This window comes from Gopherus flavomarginatus, chromosome 7 (assembly GCF_025201925.1).
Source record: "Gopherus flavomarginatus isolate rGopFla2 chromosome 7, rGopFla2.mat.asm, whole genome shotgun sequence".
Classification (NCBI taxonomy): domain Eukaryota; kingdom Metazoa; phylum Chordata; order Testudines; family Testudinidae; genus Gopherus; species Gopherus flavomarginatus.
In genome coordinates, this window is record NC_066623.1 from 111923156 (window position 1) to 111939280 (window position 16125).

The 16125-nt window shown below is 56.0% G+C and overlaps 1 protein-coding gene across 1 annotated transcript; it reads right to left on the bottom strand.

Annotated features, from left to right (window-relative positions):
* Nucleotides 1-365: 365 nt before the first annotated feature.
* LURAP1 (leucine rich adaptor protein 1) lies at nt 366-15898 on the bottom strand. Its single transcript, XM_050961847.1, has 2 exons — nt 15704-15898; nt 366-2399 (listed from the first exon to the last, which is right to left on the bottom strand). Exons 1-2 carry the CDS (start codon nt 15896-15898, stop codon nt 1662-1664), a joined length of 933 nt encoding a protein of 310 aa, XP_050817804.1. The 3' UTR covers nt 366-1661.
* Nucleotides 15899-16125: the final 227 nt, after the last annotated feature.

A 16125-nucleotide genomic window follows, 5' to 3' on the forward strand; every position in this document is an offset into this window, starting at 1 on the left:
ACCTTAAAAACCTCTAAGGATGGAGATTCCACCACCTCCCTAGGTAACCCATTCCAGTGCTTCACCACCCTTCTAGTGAAAAAGTTTTTCCTACTATCCGACCTAAACCTCCCCCACTCCAACTTGAGACCATTGCTCCTTGTTCTGTCATCTGCTACCACTGAGAACAGCCGAGCTCCATCCACGTTGGAACCCCCCTTCAGGTAGTTGAAAGCAGCTATTAAATCCCCCATTCTTCTCTTCTGCAGACTAAAAAAACCCAGTTCCCTCAGCCTCTCCTCATAAGTCACGTTCTCCAGCCCCCTAATCGTTGTTGCCCTCCGCTGGTCCAATTTTTCCACATCCTTCTTGTAGTGGGGGACCCAAAACTGGACGCAGTTCTCCAGATGACACCTCACCAGTGCCGAATAGAGGGAAATAATCATGTCCCTCGATCTGCTGGCAATGCTCCTACTAATGCAGCCGAATGTGCTGGGCTGCATTAGTATCCTGGGCTGCTCTAGGGCCCCTATAACACAGGCAGCCCTGGGGGCCTGTCTAATTACAGCAGCCTCCCCAGCTGCCCCATGGCCTGCAGCACTGCCTACAATCCACCCCCAAACTCCGCTCTGAGCCCCACTCCCAGCATGCCCCTGCTCCAGGCTCACAGCTGCGTCCTCAGAGGGAAGCCCTATGCTTGTTCTCCACAGTGCCTGCCCCTGGGGCAATCCCCACCTGACTTCAACTGTGGCTTTTGGGGGCCCTGTAGGCCACCCCAGCCCCCGCACCTGGTTTGGGGGGCGAGGATAGGAGCAGGGTGGGGCAGCAGGCGTAGAAAAGGAAAGCGTAGGGGCTCTAGAAACAACCCGGGTGCGTTGGTGAAACAAGGGGCTTGCTCTCTACAACCACTCCGCTGTTCTGGGCTGATCCTCCAGTGAGGTCATGCCCTAGTCCACGACATCCCAGCCCCAGTCATGGCAAAGGCGGTAATGCCCCAAGTGCTAACATGTCCCGCTTCAACAGGCTCTGTTTGATCGGGCCTCCGTGCTCCCCGGGCCAGGTCTCCATCTGCCTCCTGTGCAGCATGACTGGCACGTCAATAAAGACCCACTCTGGCGAGGTAGGTAGCGTATCGGCCCCATTTTGCAGAATGGTAAACTGAGGTACAGCAAAGTTAAGGGGCTAAGCCAGGAATAGACCCATGCTCTAATCACTACACCACCCTCCCCTCCTGGAGCCCAGGGTGACGGCTGACTGCAGGATCGAACCAGCGGAGAAGTGCTCTCTACCCTGCACTAGCATCTGAACTAATAAAAGGGGGGTGAGCCCGAAGTGCCTTTATGGGAGGTGCAGCCTTGCTCCTCCTGTTACCTCCCTAGTGTGATCACCCCTCTTTGAGACCTTGCTGTTCAGGAGAAGTCCAGTTTCCTGCTGTGCAGTGCCACTGTCTGGCATCGCACAGGTCCCATAATGACCCCAAGGGAAACGTGACATTGCAAAGGGGGCGACGTGGAGCGTTCCGCAGGCTGTCCCCACTGATGCTCATGGGGAATTTCAAGGAAGCCCAATGCAGCCAGTTTGGTCTCCAGCTCCACATGCCGAGTGCTCATCTGGGCAAGGATCGGGTGGACGGGCGGGCGTGGGGGATTTCATGCAGCCCCTCGCGAGCCGAGTTCCAGGGGCTACAAGAACGTCACGTCGTCCTGCGACTGCACCCAGCGCCAGTGGGCGTCGTACTCCAGGTGGAGTTTGCCGTTGAGCTTGCAGGGCTCAAAGTCGACTTGGCCGTTCCTCCAGGCCATCCGGGTTGGGCTGCCCTTGCTCAGCCTCGCCCCCTGGGCCTCTTTACTGGCTTCCAAGGCAGGAGCCTGTCTGCCCAGGAAGCCGTTGGCCACCTGGGGCTGCTGAGGGCCAGCGGGCTGCTTCGCTGCTCTGGCTGGGTCCCTGGTGCTCTGCTCCTGGGCAGGCCGGGCCGAGGAATGGTCCATCCGGAGCCACTCCTGGTCCGCTTTGCATTTGTCCTGTGCGCTGCCTGGCTTACTGGGCAGGCCTCTGTCTGGGTTGCTCCTGGACCAGTCCTGCTCCAGCCTGGCCGATGGGATGCCTGGTCTGCCCGGCGTGGAGGACAGGACGGGCTCCATGGCACCATGGCTGTACTCGTCCATCTCATCAGCCAGCGTGTCCAGGTAGCTGCCGACAGAGATGCTGTCTAGCTTCTCACCGGGGTCCTGCAGGCTGGTCCAGCTGCCCCGGCGCGAGGTCTCCTGGCTCTCCACCAAGCTGTACTGGCTGCTGGCCAAGCTGCTGCAGTGGCTGGTCAGGGTCCCCTTCTCCTCCAGAAGCCACTTCACGGCCTCGATGCCCTCGTTCACCACCACCAGCTGCTGCAGGATCTTGACATCAATGGCTCGCAGGTAGGCCTGGGTGGGGAGACAAAGGGCACATAGGTCAGCCTATTCCCCAGCGTCTCCCGAGGGCACTCGCCAAGAGACCCACCCCCCACACTCTGGAATTACAGCAAAGCATTACAGGCCTCAGGGTGCTAGGCTGGGATGTGCCCCAGGCAGAGAACAGAAGAGAGAGATGCCACCAAAGCCTCCAGTGAAGGGAATGGATTGACAATGTGCCAACCTTGTGGGGGCCCATAGACCCCCCGCTCCTGGCCTCCTCTGCTACCATCCACTGGGCCCACTCCTCCTCTTGCTCACCACGGCGTGAGCCGGGGCTACGTGGCTGTCCAGACAGGGTGAGCATGAGGAGGGGTGGCCCTCACATCAAACCCCTGTCGAGGGTATCCTCCGTGCCGTGCAAGGCACAAGGATACTCCCTGCCCCTGAGGGCTTACTGAAAGAGACGGCCCACCGAAAGCCAGTTATTCCTGCTGTGCCTCAATTTCCCATCTCTACAAAGGGGATAACAGCATGGCCCTACCTCACTGGGCTGTTTGGGATGTCGGGGGAGGGACAAATACATCATACGCTGGGAGGCACTCAGATATGACGGGGATGGGAGCCACAGATACACAGAGCAGCTAAATCTATCTCCGCCCACTCCTCTCGAATCCACAGGCAATTCGGCGGCTCCAGCCCCAGCAGAGCTGGCGCGATAGTGCAGAGACAGGCCCAGCCTGTTGGAACTGGCAACTCCTCAGAAGCCTTGAAAGCCCCCTCAGGTTCCTACAAATCACCACCTCCTCTGTCCTCCCTGGCAGTGGTGGTTACATGAGCCCCACCTGGACAAGTGCAGTCTGCTTTGACCTGGAGGGGTCTCCCTGAAAGAGGGGGCTGGGAAGGGGAGTGTTGTAGTGGTTCTTATCACACCCCAGAGCAGAACTTAGAGCAGCTCAAAGGCTGCTCTAACCTACCCTGGAGGATCTGAGAACACTGCAAGCGCAAGAGGATCATAGAGCCACCCTCCCCCCACCATTCCTACCCTTATGGTGGGGATGGGGTAACAGACAACTGGGCCTTTGGAGGTACTTTTGGATGGGGGCTCAGATCAACCAAGGAAGGGCTCTTAGCACTGGCCTGGGCCTAGTGCGCTCAAGCCCTTTCTCTCACAATCCCAAAGGGCAGCCGCATCCTGCCTCCTCTTGCTCCTCGAATCGCTACCCCGGGGCCAAATTCAGCTCTGTGACACTGGTGTAACTGCACCAGGAGGAGTCACTCCAGATTTACCCTGGTGGGACTCAGGCATATAATTCCACTTGGACACGCTAGGCTCCTGCCTCCCTGAACCACTCATGACAACTCACATCTCAACTGGGAGAGGGGCATGGCGTTACAGGCCGGGGGAAGACGCAGCTTGGCTGCCCTGCGCAGCAGGGCAGGTGGGAGGGGAGCGTGGGCTCTCCCCAGACGGTTACAGACCAGAAAATAAGTGGACGGACGGTCAGCTTCCCTTTGGGAGCCGTCAGAGTTATGAGAGAGGAGCCGGGCGGTGAGGTGGCCTTGCAGGAGTGACAGACAAATAGCTGCATACAGCGGTGCTGGGCGTAGGGGGATTGTTTGCCTCCCACCCAGATCTGGATCAGCCCCAGCGGCCAGCTGGCAGGCTCTGGCATCCCCGGAGCGCTATGTGAAACCGCTGGCCCGTTCCCCTTGTCCAATGGATTGGCCTTCAGGGAGATGCGCAGACTGGAGGGGGCGCTCAGAGGCTGGCATGGGAGCTAGATGGGCAGAGGACGATTGCACAGGGGACCCGCTGCAGCTTTGAGGCCCGTGGCTTGATTCCCCCCGCTGCTCTGAGCGTGGGACACGTCCCGCTGATTGAACTGGGAATGCTGGCCCAGCCCAAACCCCTCTTTGGCAGGGGGGAGGCCCCTTCCACCATTTCTTTGGTCAGCAGCCTCACTGAAAGCAGCAGCCCCCTGCATGGGGCCAGCTAGCCTGGGCACGGCATGTGGTGTGTGGACAGGGAGGGGTTAATCCTGTGGCGAAGACAAGCCCCATCAAGTTCCCGTGCTTGGGCGATTGGAGACCCAGTCCCCTAGAATAGTGAAGGGCACTGGGATCACATGCACACCTCAGGCACCATCCCTCCATGCCCAGGCCCTGGCATGATGGCACCATGCTGCCTAGACCCTGCCCCCGCCAGCTTATTAGCCTTATTTACCTCCTGTCCTCACCCGCTGCAGGAGGGAGCGACACTTTGGTCACTTCCATGGGCTTGGCTGGTGCAACTCGGCTGTAATGTGACACTAGGAATAGCTTCCTCCAAGCAGCAGGTGAGGGCATGAGCACACGTGGCTGTCCCTACCGCCCCCTGCTGGAGAGGACAGCCCTGCTGTGTGTGTGTGTGGGGGGTGTCTATCTGTCCCTACCACCCCCTGCTGGAGGGGACAGCCCTGCTGTGTGTGTGTGTGGGGGGGGGTCTGTCTATCTGTCCCTACCGCCCCCTGCTGGAGGAGACAGCCCTGCTCTGTGTGTGTGTGGGGGGGGTGTCTGTCTATCTGTCCCTACCGCCTCCTACTGGAGGGGACAGCCCTGCTCTGTGTGTGTGTGGGGGGGTGTCTGTCTATCTGTCCCTACCGCCTCCTGCTGGAGGGGACAGCCCTGCTCTGTGTGTGTGTGGGGGGGTGTCTGTCTATCTGTCCCTACCGCCTCCTGCTGGAGGAGACAGCCCTGCTGTGTGCGTGTGTGTGGGGGGGTCTGTCTATCTGTCCCTACCGCCCCCTGCTGGAGGGGACAGCCCTGCTGTGTGCGTGTGTGGGGGGGTGTCTATCTGTCCCTACCGCCCCCTGCTGGAGGGGACAGCCCTGCTCTGTGTGTGTGTGGGGGGGTGTCTGTCTATCTGTCCCTACCGCCCCCTGCTGGAGGGGACAGCCCTGCTCTGTGTGTGTGTGGGGGGGGGTCTGTCTATCTGTCCCTACAGCCCCCTGCTGGAGGGGACAGCCCTGCTCTGTGTGTGTGGGGGGGGTGTCTGTCTATCTGTCCCTACCGCCCCCTGCTGGAGGGGACAGCCCTGCTCTGTGTGTGTGGGGGGGGTGTCTGTCTATCTGTCCCTACCGCCCCCTGCTGGAGGGGACAGCCCTGCTCTGTGTGTGTGGGGGGTGTCTGTCTATCTGTCCCTACCGCCCCCTGCTGGAGGGGACAGCCCTGCTCTGTGTGTGTGTGTGTGGGGGGGGGTCTGTCTATCTGTCCCTACCGCCCCCTGCTGGAGGGGACAGCTCTGGTCTAGGAGGGGAAGGGGGGGAATGACATTTTAACTAGCTTCTTAAACTTCCACCAGCGTACGGTAGGGAGGCTTGGGGAAGGGGGGAGCAGAGGATGTGACAATGGTGAGGTGGGGGCTGGAGGGGGCACACGCCCTGCTATTTGAAACCGCGTGCTTTGCATCGCTGAGTCGGGCCAGTTGAGGGCTGGGGCCAGGCCCGCAGCAGTATCAACTGTTGCTAAAACATCTGGTTCACGAACAGAAATCCCGTCCTGCCAAGACATTCCCGTCCGTACACGCCGCTCCCTGCCAAACGCGGCTCTGCTTCCCCTGCGTGGGCTGGAAACCCACAGCTGGGCAAGGGGAGGGGGGTCAAAGCAAAGCTAGATGAGATCTGTGGCAGGGGAGGGCTGATTGAGGAGGCCTCCTTGGAAGATCAAAGCACGCTGGGTGCGGCCGAGCACAGACCAAACTGGACACGTCCCGGAGGGGTGAGTGCCACAGCAGGAGAGGAGGTGTAGCTAAGGATGAAATCTGGCATGGGCACATATACCCCCACTGTGACCTAGCACCCCCAAAGCAGTGCTGCTCAGCCTCTATCACTGTGGGGCGCATATGCAGCCCACAATATGTTACATGGGCTGCAAGTTGAGAACCATAGCAAAGGCCCCCACAGCCTCCTATGCCCAGCACCCCCTGCCCAGAGACCCCTCGACCGAACGTGGCCAGGAGCAGAGGCCTAGGCGTGGGGCCTGGCAGCCGGACCCCAAATCCCACCATGCGGGGCCAGGCAGCCTAAAACCTGGGGGTACTGTAGCACCCCCACAAACCCCTACTACCCACTGCCCCCACAGTATGCTAATGTGCTAATCGGGCCGCCTGTGGCCCCAGGCTGAGAACCACTGCCCAAGAGGGATGGTTGGAAACCTCACCACGCAGATTAAAACGCCCCGCTCCCCTGCTGCCTACCACAAGCTAGACAACGGTGAGGGAAGCAGCGTGCTCGACGGCAGCCAGCTCTCATGCCCCTGTCTCCAGGTCCTTCCCGCATCTACCCATATCCACCTGGTGGCTCTCGGCATCTCCTTAGATTGTAAGGTCCTTGGGGCAGAGACCGGCTCTTTGGCAGCAGCTTGGACAGCCCAGGCGCGATGATGATTGTTGGAGCATTTGGAACCAGGCCGCACGGGGATGGTGAACCATCTGGAAGGGCCAATCCTGCGCTGGGACTGGGGGAGGAGGGGCGGGGGGGGGGATGAGCTAATGCAGGGCTTCCCAAATGCAACTGTGCACTGACACAAGATGCTGTGTTCCCCTTCAAAGGGTGTGTGGGGCCTGGGGTCAGCTAACCCCGTTCCATGGCACGGCCCATTTAAGGACACGGCTGCTCAAGGGAACAGCAGACGAGATAGGGAATGGGGCCAGGTGTTAATCTGGGAGCTACCTCCAGAACAGGACAAAACCCAGCAGTTTGTCCTCCTGGGAGGCCCCTGAGAGCGCACCTTGGGGTGGAGAACAATGGATTCAGGGGAGCGCTGGACTGGAGAAGCCTGTCTGCATCACTACAAAGAAGGGCCAGGGAATCCCTTGGCCAAGAGGAAGGAGCTGTGAGCCCAGGACTGGAGACCTGTGGGAAAGCCGTTCCCGAGAGGCCAGGGGCCGCGGTGGGACTGCCAGGGCTCCCTGGCTCCGAGGGAACCAAGAACCTACAGCCTTGGAATGAGGATGAATTGGAGCTGAAGCTGCCCCCGTCTAACCTAAACTTTCCACCTCTCAACCCCTTCCCTGAGCCCTCCTGGCTCCATTGCATCACACACACACACACACACACACACACACACACACACACACACACACACACACAGCCCCCAGAGCCCTCTGCTCTCCAGCGAGACCCAGCCCTCATTAAATCAGGGGGAGAGGAAATGGTTTTCTCCAATCACAATACTTTTGGGACTTCAAAAACTTTCCCATTCTCCATCGGCACAAACCGGAGCCCCCCACCCCAAACAGCCAGACTCCAAAGAAATCACTGGGGTGTGCGAGACCTGGATCGGGCTATTGGTGATTCCATAGTAGGCCTTTCTCATTCTTGCCTGTCAGAGCCGTTCCACTTGGTATGTATAAATATTCACTGAGCAGGGTTTTGAACGTGGCTCGCCCACATCCCAGCTGACTGCACTGGGTAGCAGGCTAGGGTGGAGGTTTGACCGACACTCCACCGTGGCCCCAAGGAATCTCTCTCACTGCAAGGTTCCATGAAACTGGTGCATTCCTGCAAAAAGTTTTGGTTTGGACAAATCCAAAAAAAGTGGGGTGAAAAAATTCCCAACTTGCCCTAAGCCTCACGTCCTCCAACTCTCCCGCCTGCCCCTGCCCACCTCGCTTCTCTTCTCAGGTCCCCCAGATCCATCTCCACCAGCCCAATTCAAAACATACCGAGCTAGGGGTCCCTAAAGAAGGTATCCCTATGGAGGCCGAAAAAACGGGCACTAAAAAGAGATGTTTGCATGTTGCTCTTCAGCCATCCAATACTGAGCCAATCAAGTTTGGGAACTGCTAACCGAATGCATCTTTTCCCTCCTTCTCTGGGCACATCTACCCTGCAAAGAAAAATCCCACAGCACCGCGTCTCAGACTCGGGCTCAGGGGGCTGCAGGACTAAAAAACAGCAGTGTAGACGTACGGCGTAGGCCGGAGCCCGGGCTCTAAGACCCCCTCCAGGTTTCAGAGCCCAGGCCGGGATGGCTACACTGCTGTTTTTAGCCCGGTAGCTCACGTCCTGCAACTGACCTGGGCTCTGAGGCTTGGCACTACAGCGGATTTTCTATCCAGTGTAGACGTATCCACTGACTCCACGTTTACCATCCTCCTCCACCGCTCATTCCTCACTGCCTCCCCACAAGAGCGGCCCAAGACTCATGCCCACACCTGGGACCATAACCCCTGCCCACAAGCCAACTGTGGTCGCATCCTGGCGACAGAGTGACCCCCGTCTCTGGCTGCTGAGAGTAGCCACATGGCTGCTACCCCACTCATGTCAACCTCGGCTCCAGTAAGAGGAGAATGGGGGGCAAGGGGAATCCAGTCGGAAACATCCGGCTAGAGTTTCCTTTGAGCACTCAGTACGACTGGCCTGGGGCTGCGCGTTCCGAGCTGTGATGGAGGAGGGGGTGGAATGACTTATCAGTGAGCTTGCGCTTGACGACTCCCCCCTCGCCCCCGGGCCTGTCTTGACAGACCTCAGCAAGGGGAAGTAACAGATGGAGGAATCGGGGGTAAGGAAACATTGTCCAGGAAGTGTTCACAGGCCTCAGGAAAACACAGAACAAATGGCCTCGCCGCAGGTCGCCAGCACATTGCACACGACGCCTGTTTTCTTTAAAAGACTCACCGCAGGTCTTCTTCAAAGAGCCGCTGCTGCCATACAGCAGTATTTCCAAAATACGGGGTGAATGGGGGGCTAGCAGAGGCGGGGAGGGGCACAGCTGGACCCCTTTACTTTTCCCCAGAGTCTCCGCTGGTACTTGAAATGCAGAGTCTCTAGTGGTGAAGCCCACTCTGCCAATGTGAGCCGAGCGTAATCACTGCAGTGATGTTTGCAGATAGCCGGACACGCTAGCTCCCTGAGGTGTGAACTGCACCCCGTGCTGGTGGTTTACATGTCAACATTGCTAAGGATTTCTCCGCTCATCAGGGCATGCGAGGAAGGGTCAGATGCTGAAGAGCTACACACCAATCTTTCCCGAAGTGGAGGAGTGCGGTGGCGGGGTTAGGGACTAAATGAATCCCTGTCTTAGAACTTGCCTCTCCAGTTTTGGTTCCAGTTTGGACCAAGCACCAGATTCAATACAGTTTGGATTAAGAGATAGCTGGGATTTTTAGCGTGAAAGGGTGCCAGGCGCTAGCTGATCTGCCAAGTGCCCAGCATTCCAAAGCCCAACAGGCCAGATCTATTTGCCATAGGTTCCAAACACAAGCATATTGATTCTTCGGCCCAGCCCCTGAATCTTCACCCTAATCCCTCCTTGGCCCAGCTTTGGTATCTAACAACCAAGTGAAGCAAAACAACCCCCATGGGGTTATTTCTAAGCAGAATGCTTTTGAACATCAACGGCCAGGTATCAGTAGCTCCTTTGATGAATTCCCAGAGGGGAGGGTGATTAATCTAGTGATATTTTCATCTGTGGTTTTGCTGTCACATGATCCACGCAGTGAAGAAATCAAACTAAACAGATTAAAGAGAGTTTGGGAAAACTGAGTGTGCACAGAGCCCATGTACAGAGTGGATCTCAGCAGATTTAAAAGAAGGGAGTTGAGCCGTATATGGATCTGGACAACAGCCACAGTTATATCAGGCAGAATAAAAAATTACAAAAGTCAAGGCAGGCTATAAACCAATTCCCTGCTTTACTCCAGATTCATTTCCTTTTCCTGTGTCTCAGTACCCTACCTGTAAAATGGGTATAGCAATTGCCCCACCTCACAGGGGGGGCTGAGGCTCAGTAAGATTCAAGACCTAGATCCTGCAGCAATGAGGAACAAGGTAAGTACCAGAGATAGCCAGAATCCCCCTATGTTTATGCATGAGAAAAAAGAAATGAAACTAACTGGAAATGAAATGTGAAACTGACCAATTCGTAAACAGCAGCAATGATGAAAAATAGGTTTTTAAATAGGTCTCCATTCTCATGATCCAAGGCGCCATCAGCAACACAGATGAGGAAATTGGTTTGTAAACATAGCAGAGCTTTTGTTGATGGTGCCTTTTTAAGAGGAAACGGTGGTTTGAAGCAAGCTCAGCTGGCTTTCCCTGCGGTTGGAGGTACTTTGTCCCTATTACCAGCCAGGCCCCCTCTGTCAGTGGCAGGGAAAGGACGCTAAACCGGCATGCGTTCTGAGCAGAAGGCTAAAACCGGTTCAGAGCAAATGCAAAGCAAGCAGGACGTGAAGCCAGTCAAACATAACAAAGGCGCGAAAGGTGAAAATATGCAGGTGTTCCCATAGTGCTTGAGATCCCTAGTCTTGCACCAAGATCCTATTGTGATAGGCACTGTGCAGACGCAGAGGCGTCCCTGCCCTGCTGGTAACCTTCAATCACCAGGGCAGCGGGATAGGTCAGTCCATGCAGCACATTCAGGGCTTGGGCCCCCTACCAGCAAGGATAGACTCATAGACTCTAGGACTGGAAGGGACCTCGAGAGGTCATCGAGTCCAGTCCCCTGCCCTCATGGCAGGACCAAATACTGTCTAGACCATCCCTGATAGACATTTATCTAACCTACTCTTAAATATCTCCAGAGATGGAGATTCCACAACTTCCCTAGGCAATCTATTCCAGTGTTTAACTACCCTGACAGTTAGGAACTTTTCCTAATGTCCAACCTAAATCTCCCTTGCTGCAGTTTAAGCCCATTGCTTCTTGTTCTATCATTGGAGGCTAAGGTGAACAAGTTTTCTCCCTCCTCCTGACGACACCCTTTTAGATACCTGAAAACTGCTATCATGTCCCCTCTCAGTCTTCTCTTTTCCAAACTAAACAAACCCAATTCCTTCAGCCTTCCTTCATAGGTCATGTTCTCAAGACCTTTAATCATTCTCGTTGCTCTTCTCTGGACCCTCTCCAGTTTCTCCACATCTTTCTTGAAATGCGGTGCCCAGAACTGGACACAATACTCCAGTTGAGGCCTAACCAGCACAGAGTAAAGCGGAAGAATGACTTCTCGTGTCTTGTTTACAACACACCTGTTAATGCATCCCAGAATCACGTTTGCTTTTTTTGCAACAGTATCACACTGTTGACTCATATTAAGCTTGTGGTCTACTATGACCCCTAGATCTCTTTCTGCCATACTCCTTCCTAGACAGTCTCCTCCCATTCTATATGTGTGAAACTGATTGTTCCTTCCTAAGTGGAGCACTTTGCATTTATCTTTATTGAACTTCATCCTGTTTACCTCAGACCATTTCTCCAATTTGTCCAGATCATTTTGAATTTTGACCCTGTCCTCCAAAGCAGTTGCAATCCCTCCCAGTTTGGTATCGTCCGCAAACTTAATAAGTGTACTTTCTATGCCAACATCTAAATCGTTGATGAAGATATTGAACAGAGCCGGTCCCAAAACAGACCCTTGCGGAACCCCACTTGTTATACCTTTCCAGCAGGATTGGGAGCCATTAATAATTACTCTCTGAGTACGGTTATCCAGCCAGTTATGCACCCACCTTATAGTAGCCCCATCTAAATGTTTAATGGATGTTTAAATGGTCCCATAATTCCCATCACATCCTACCAAGGCAACGCGGGCTCTCCACTGCTAAACACGCTGACACAACTGCGCCCCCCTCCCGCCGTCCCCTCAATCTTCCTACTCCATTTCGAACTCCCCGCTTTGGTTTGCAACTTTAACAAGCAGTAGAGAGCGGCGCTGAAGGAGGGTGGCGGATTCTTCACAGCATCAAGGCAAGGCTAAATGTACTCACTCAGAGTCCTTGCTCTCTTAAAGCGACAGCACGCCTGTCCACCCAAACATGGCACGTGACAGAGAATCAGTCAAGCTACAGCAAACAGGCCCTAAGCATCCCTTGGTACAGCAGGGATGAATTTGGCCCTCTACATAAAAATCCTCCCACGTTACTAATACCATCTTAGATTTTTTAAAGCTGAAAGGAGATTGCAAATTTTCCCCTAGGGGTTTCTTTTTAGGTCTCATGCTAGCACAGGATTGAGGAGTTTGGGTTGGAGGCCATTTGGGGGAATGTTTAAATATGGATCATTCACACTTGGGCCATATTGGATCCAAATCCCAAGTTTCCCCAGAGATCAGTGAAGGGGAGAGGTTTCAAATTCAGGTTTCCAGTTCAAGCTCGCATCCGCTAATATACTAAACATAGATAGCTGTTATCGCGAGGCACTTCAGAAACCTGGGGCCATAAAACTCCCCTCACATGCAGCTGCTTCTGGGGTGGAGAGCGGCAGCCAGACATCTTCCAACAGGAGTATTTCTCCCAGGCAGCACATTTGAATCCCAGGGTTAGTACTTTGGAAGGGAGACCGCTCTGGATGCTGCAGGAAGTGGCTGTGGTAGTGACTCTTTTCCTTCTATGCGGCTGCTGAGCCGATGCCCTTGCACAGTGGTGGGGGTCAGTGCATTGTCAGAAGTAGCATCTTTCCGATGAGATCCTAACCCAGGGGTAGGCAACCTATGGCACGCATGCCAAAGGCAGCACACGAGCTGATTTTCAGTGGCACTCACACTGCCCAGTCCTGGCCACCGGTCCGGGGGGCTCTGCATTTTAATTTCATTTTAAATGAAGTTTCTTAAACATTTTAAAAACCTTATTTACTTTACATACAACAACAGTTTATAGACTTATAGAAAGAGACCTTCTAAAAACATTAAAATGTATGACTGGCACACGAAACCTTAAATCAGAGTGAATAAATGAAGACTCGGCACAGTACTGCTGAAAGGTTGCTGACCCCTCCTAACCCCTTGTAATCATTAAAGAACTTCCACTAGAGTAAGGAGGTTGGAAATTGGCCAGTTCACGGCACCCAAAGTGGATCATTCACCCTCCCCCTCCCTAACCTCCCCCCTCCGTTTCGACTGACTGCAGTAACCACTCTGCGCCTCCTCCTAAGTCATCCTGTAGCGATGCTGTGAGTCAGCCGCCAGCTGCTGCATGCCAGCTGTTTCCTTACTGCCTTTTGCAAGCCTTAGGATTCCGTGCTCAGGACACAGCTGACGATGCGGGAGGTAGACCAGACACCAGCTCCCCCTTCCCAGGGCTAAGTAGGGTGAGAACATCTATTGACAGCAAAAAGCAGCCGATATGTGGAAGGAGAAAGATTATTTCCGCTAGCCCCCTTCTCTGTCCCGAATGACATTTTAAAGATGATTCAGTCTTGACTGTTCTTTTGGGAAGAAAAACCTGCGTACCAAGTTCCGGCTGGATAATAATATTTTGCTCTTCGATGCCCTCTTCTCTTTGAGGATCTCAAGGCACTTTACACTCATGAGCCAAAAGCAGCCCCACCCATACCCGCTATGAGGTAGGGGCATGTGACTACATCCACATTATAGCAGGGGAAACTGAGTCATGGGCAAGTTGAGAGACTTGTGCCTGAACAATTAGCAAGTGGCAAAGCTGGCAACAGAGTCCACAAATCCTCTGCTTTAACATGAGCCACAGGTCAGAGTTGCAGGTGGGGAAACTGAGGCACAGAAAGAGATTAAGTGACTTGTCCAAGAAATTCAGTAGAAGAGCCAGGAAAAGAATCCAGGTCTCCTGAATCCCAGCCCTGTGGTTTATCCACAAGACTTTTCTCCTTCCCGGAGGATAAGTTTTTAAATGGCCATGGTTAGACAGACAGACAGGGAGAGCAGCAATATTTATCATGCGTCTGACGAAGTGGGTATTCACCCACAAAAGCTCATGCTCCAATACATCTGTTAGTCTATAAGGTGCCACAGGACTCCGCCACTTTTTACAGATCCAGACTAACACGGCTACTCCTCTGATAACATCTATCTGGAGGCCCCTTTAAAATATTTTGCTCTTGCAGCCACTCTCCCCAGCCCAATTAAAGTGTTCAGTTACCAACATATCGATCAAATCAAATGCCATATAATAAGCTGCTGCTGTGTGCTGATCCCCTTACGAAAGGCAGCTCCTACCCGTGCTCACGTCAGTGGCTCAGCTAATCAGAGCAGTTGGTGTTTCCATCCAAATGCCAGAAGGCACTAGTCTGGCTGGGGGGGCGCTGATTCTGAGAGGTGCTGAGCACCAACAGAAATCCTGAGAGGTGCAGTGTGCCAACAGAAATTGAGAGTGCTCAGCTTCGGTCAGGATCAGGCCCTGATACACAACGGTCATGTATGACCAGCACAGGCTGGGTAACAACACCCGACCTCCTTCTGCCTTTCTGGGCCTGCAACCAAGCCAAGAGCTGAGAATTGCACCCGGGAGCTGGGAACTCCGGCCTGGGTCTGGCATCTCCTCTAACAGCCCCAGGGTCCGAGCTTAGAACCAGGTTAGCTCCCACCCTAACAGACCTTCCCACTAAGCCTACGGTCTAGAGAGAAGGGCCCAGACACCCCGGTGATGGGCACAGTAGAATACACAGCACCCCAGCCCCCAGGGGGCAGAGAGTGGGATTACTGTCCCCAAATTTCCCATGGGGCAGAAAAGAGGGGAGGGTTTTGCTCCAGAGGGCTGAGAGGCATAAGAGGAGTGGGGGTGGTTGTGGCCCCCAGGAGCAGAATAAGGGGGAAGCTGTGGCCCCAGGTGCAGAGTAGGGGGAGAAGGGGTCTGTGGCCCCAGGGAGGAGTAGGGCTGTGGCCCCAAAGGAGAATAGAAGATGGGAGACTGTAGCCCCAAGGAGCAGGCAGGAGGGAAGAGAGATGGGAAGGGACATTTAGACCCCAGAGGGTGGGGGGAAGGGATGGGGGTGCTGTAGCCCTGGGGGCAGGAGGGGGAAATGAGAAGGAAGGTTGGCACCCATGGGGATGGGGGCAAGATATGGGGGGGCTGTAGCCCTGGGGGCAGGAGGGGGAAATGGGGAGGGAGATTGGGGCCCCAGGGGATGGGGGAGAAGAGATGGGGCAAGGGGGGAGTTGGGGGCTGTGGCCCCGCAGGGGGCAAGAGGAGGGAATGGGGAGGGAGATTGGGGCCCCAGGGGATGGGGGAGAAGAGATGGGGCAAGGGGGGAGTTGGGGGCTGTGGCCCCACAGGGGACAAGAGGAGGGAATGGGGAGGGAGATTGGGACCCCAGGGGATGGGGGAGAAGAGATGGGGCAAGGGGGGAGTTGGGGGCTGTGGCCCCACAGGGGACAAGAGGAGGGAATGGGGAGGGAGATTGGGGCCCCAGGGGATGGGGGAGAAGAGATGGGGCAAGGGGGGAGTTGGGGGCTGTGGCCCCACAGGGGGCAAGAGGAGGGAATGGGGAGGGAGATTGGGACCCCAGGGGATGGGAGAGAAGAGATGGGGCAGGGGAGGAGTTGGCGGCTGTGGCCCCCCCGGGAGCAGGCCAGGCAGGACCGAGGGGGGGGCCAGTCACACTCACCAGTTCCAGCTTCAGCGCCTTGATCTTCCCGGCCAGCCCCCGGCGCTGCCCCCGGCCCGGGCTCTCCCGGAGCAGCGCGGCGGCGGGGTCCTCCCGCAGCCAGCGCACCAGCCCCTCGGGGGGCCGCCGCCCCACCTTGCTCTCCAGCTCCTTCAGGTCGGGGGGCAGCGGCTCGCCGCAGTCCGGCGCCTCCATCCCCTCGGCCCCCACAGTCCTCCGGCTCAGCAGGGGGGCAGCCCCCGGGCGCCCCGCATCGCACCCGGGGGGCGAGCCCAGGACCCCCTGCCCTCGGGGCTCCCCCCAGCTCCTGCCCCCCGACGGCTGGGGCGGCTTTAATGCAGCATCCGCCCCGCGCAGGATCCCCACACACACACTGGGGGTGCAAAGGCAGGAGCGGGCCCCGCAGCCGGGCTCCCCGCGAC

Coding starts and splice junctions, on each gene's coding strand:
- LURAP1 (XM_050961847.1), bottom strand. CDS start 15,898: ATGGAGGCGCCGGACTGCGGCGAGCCGCTGCCCCCCGACCTGAAGGAG. Junction 2,400..15,703: donor AGGCGCTGAAGCTGGAACTG/GTGAGTGTGACT, acceptor CTCCCCACCCAG/GCCTACCTGCGAGCCATTGA.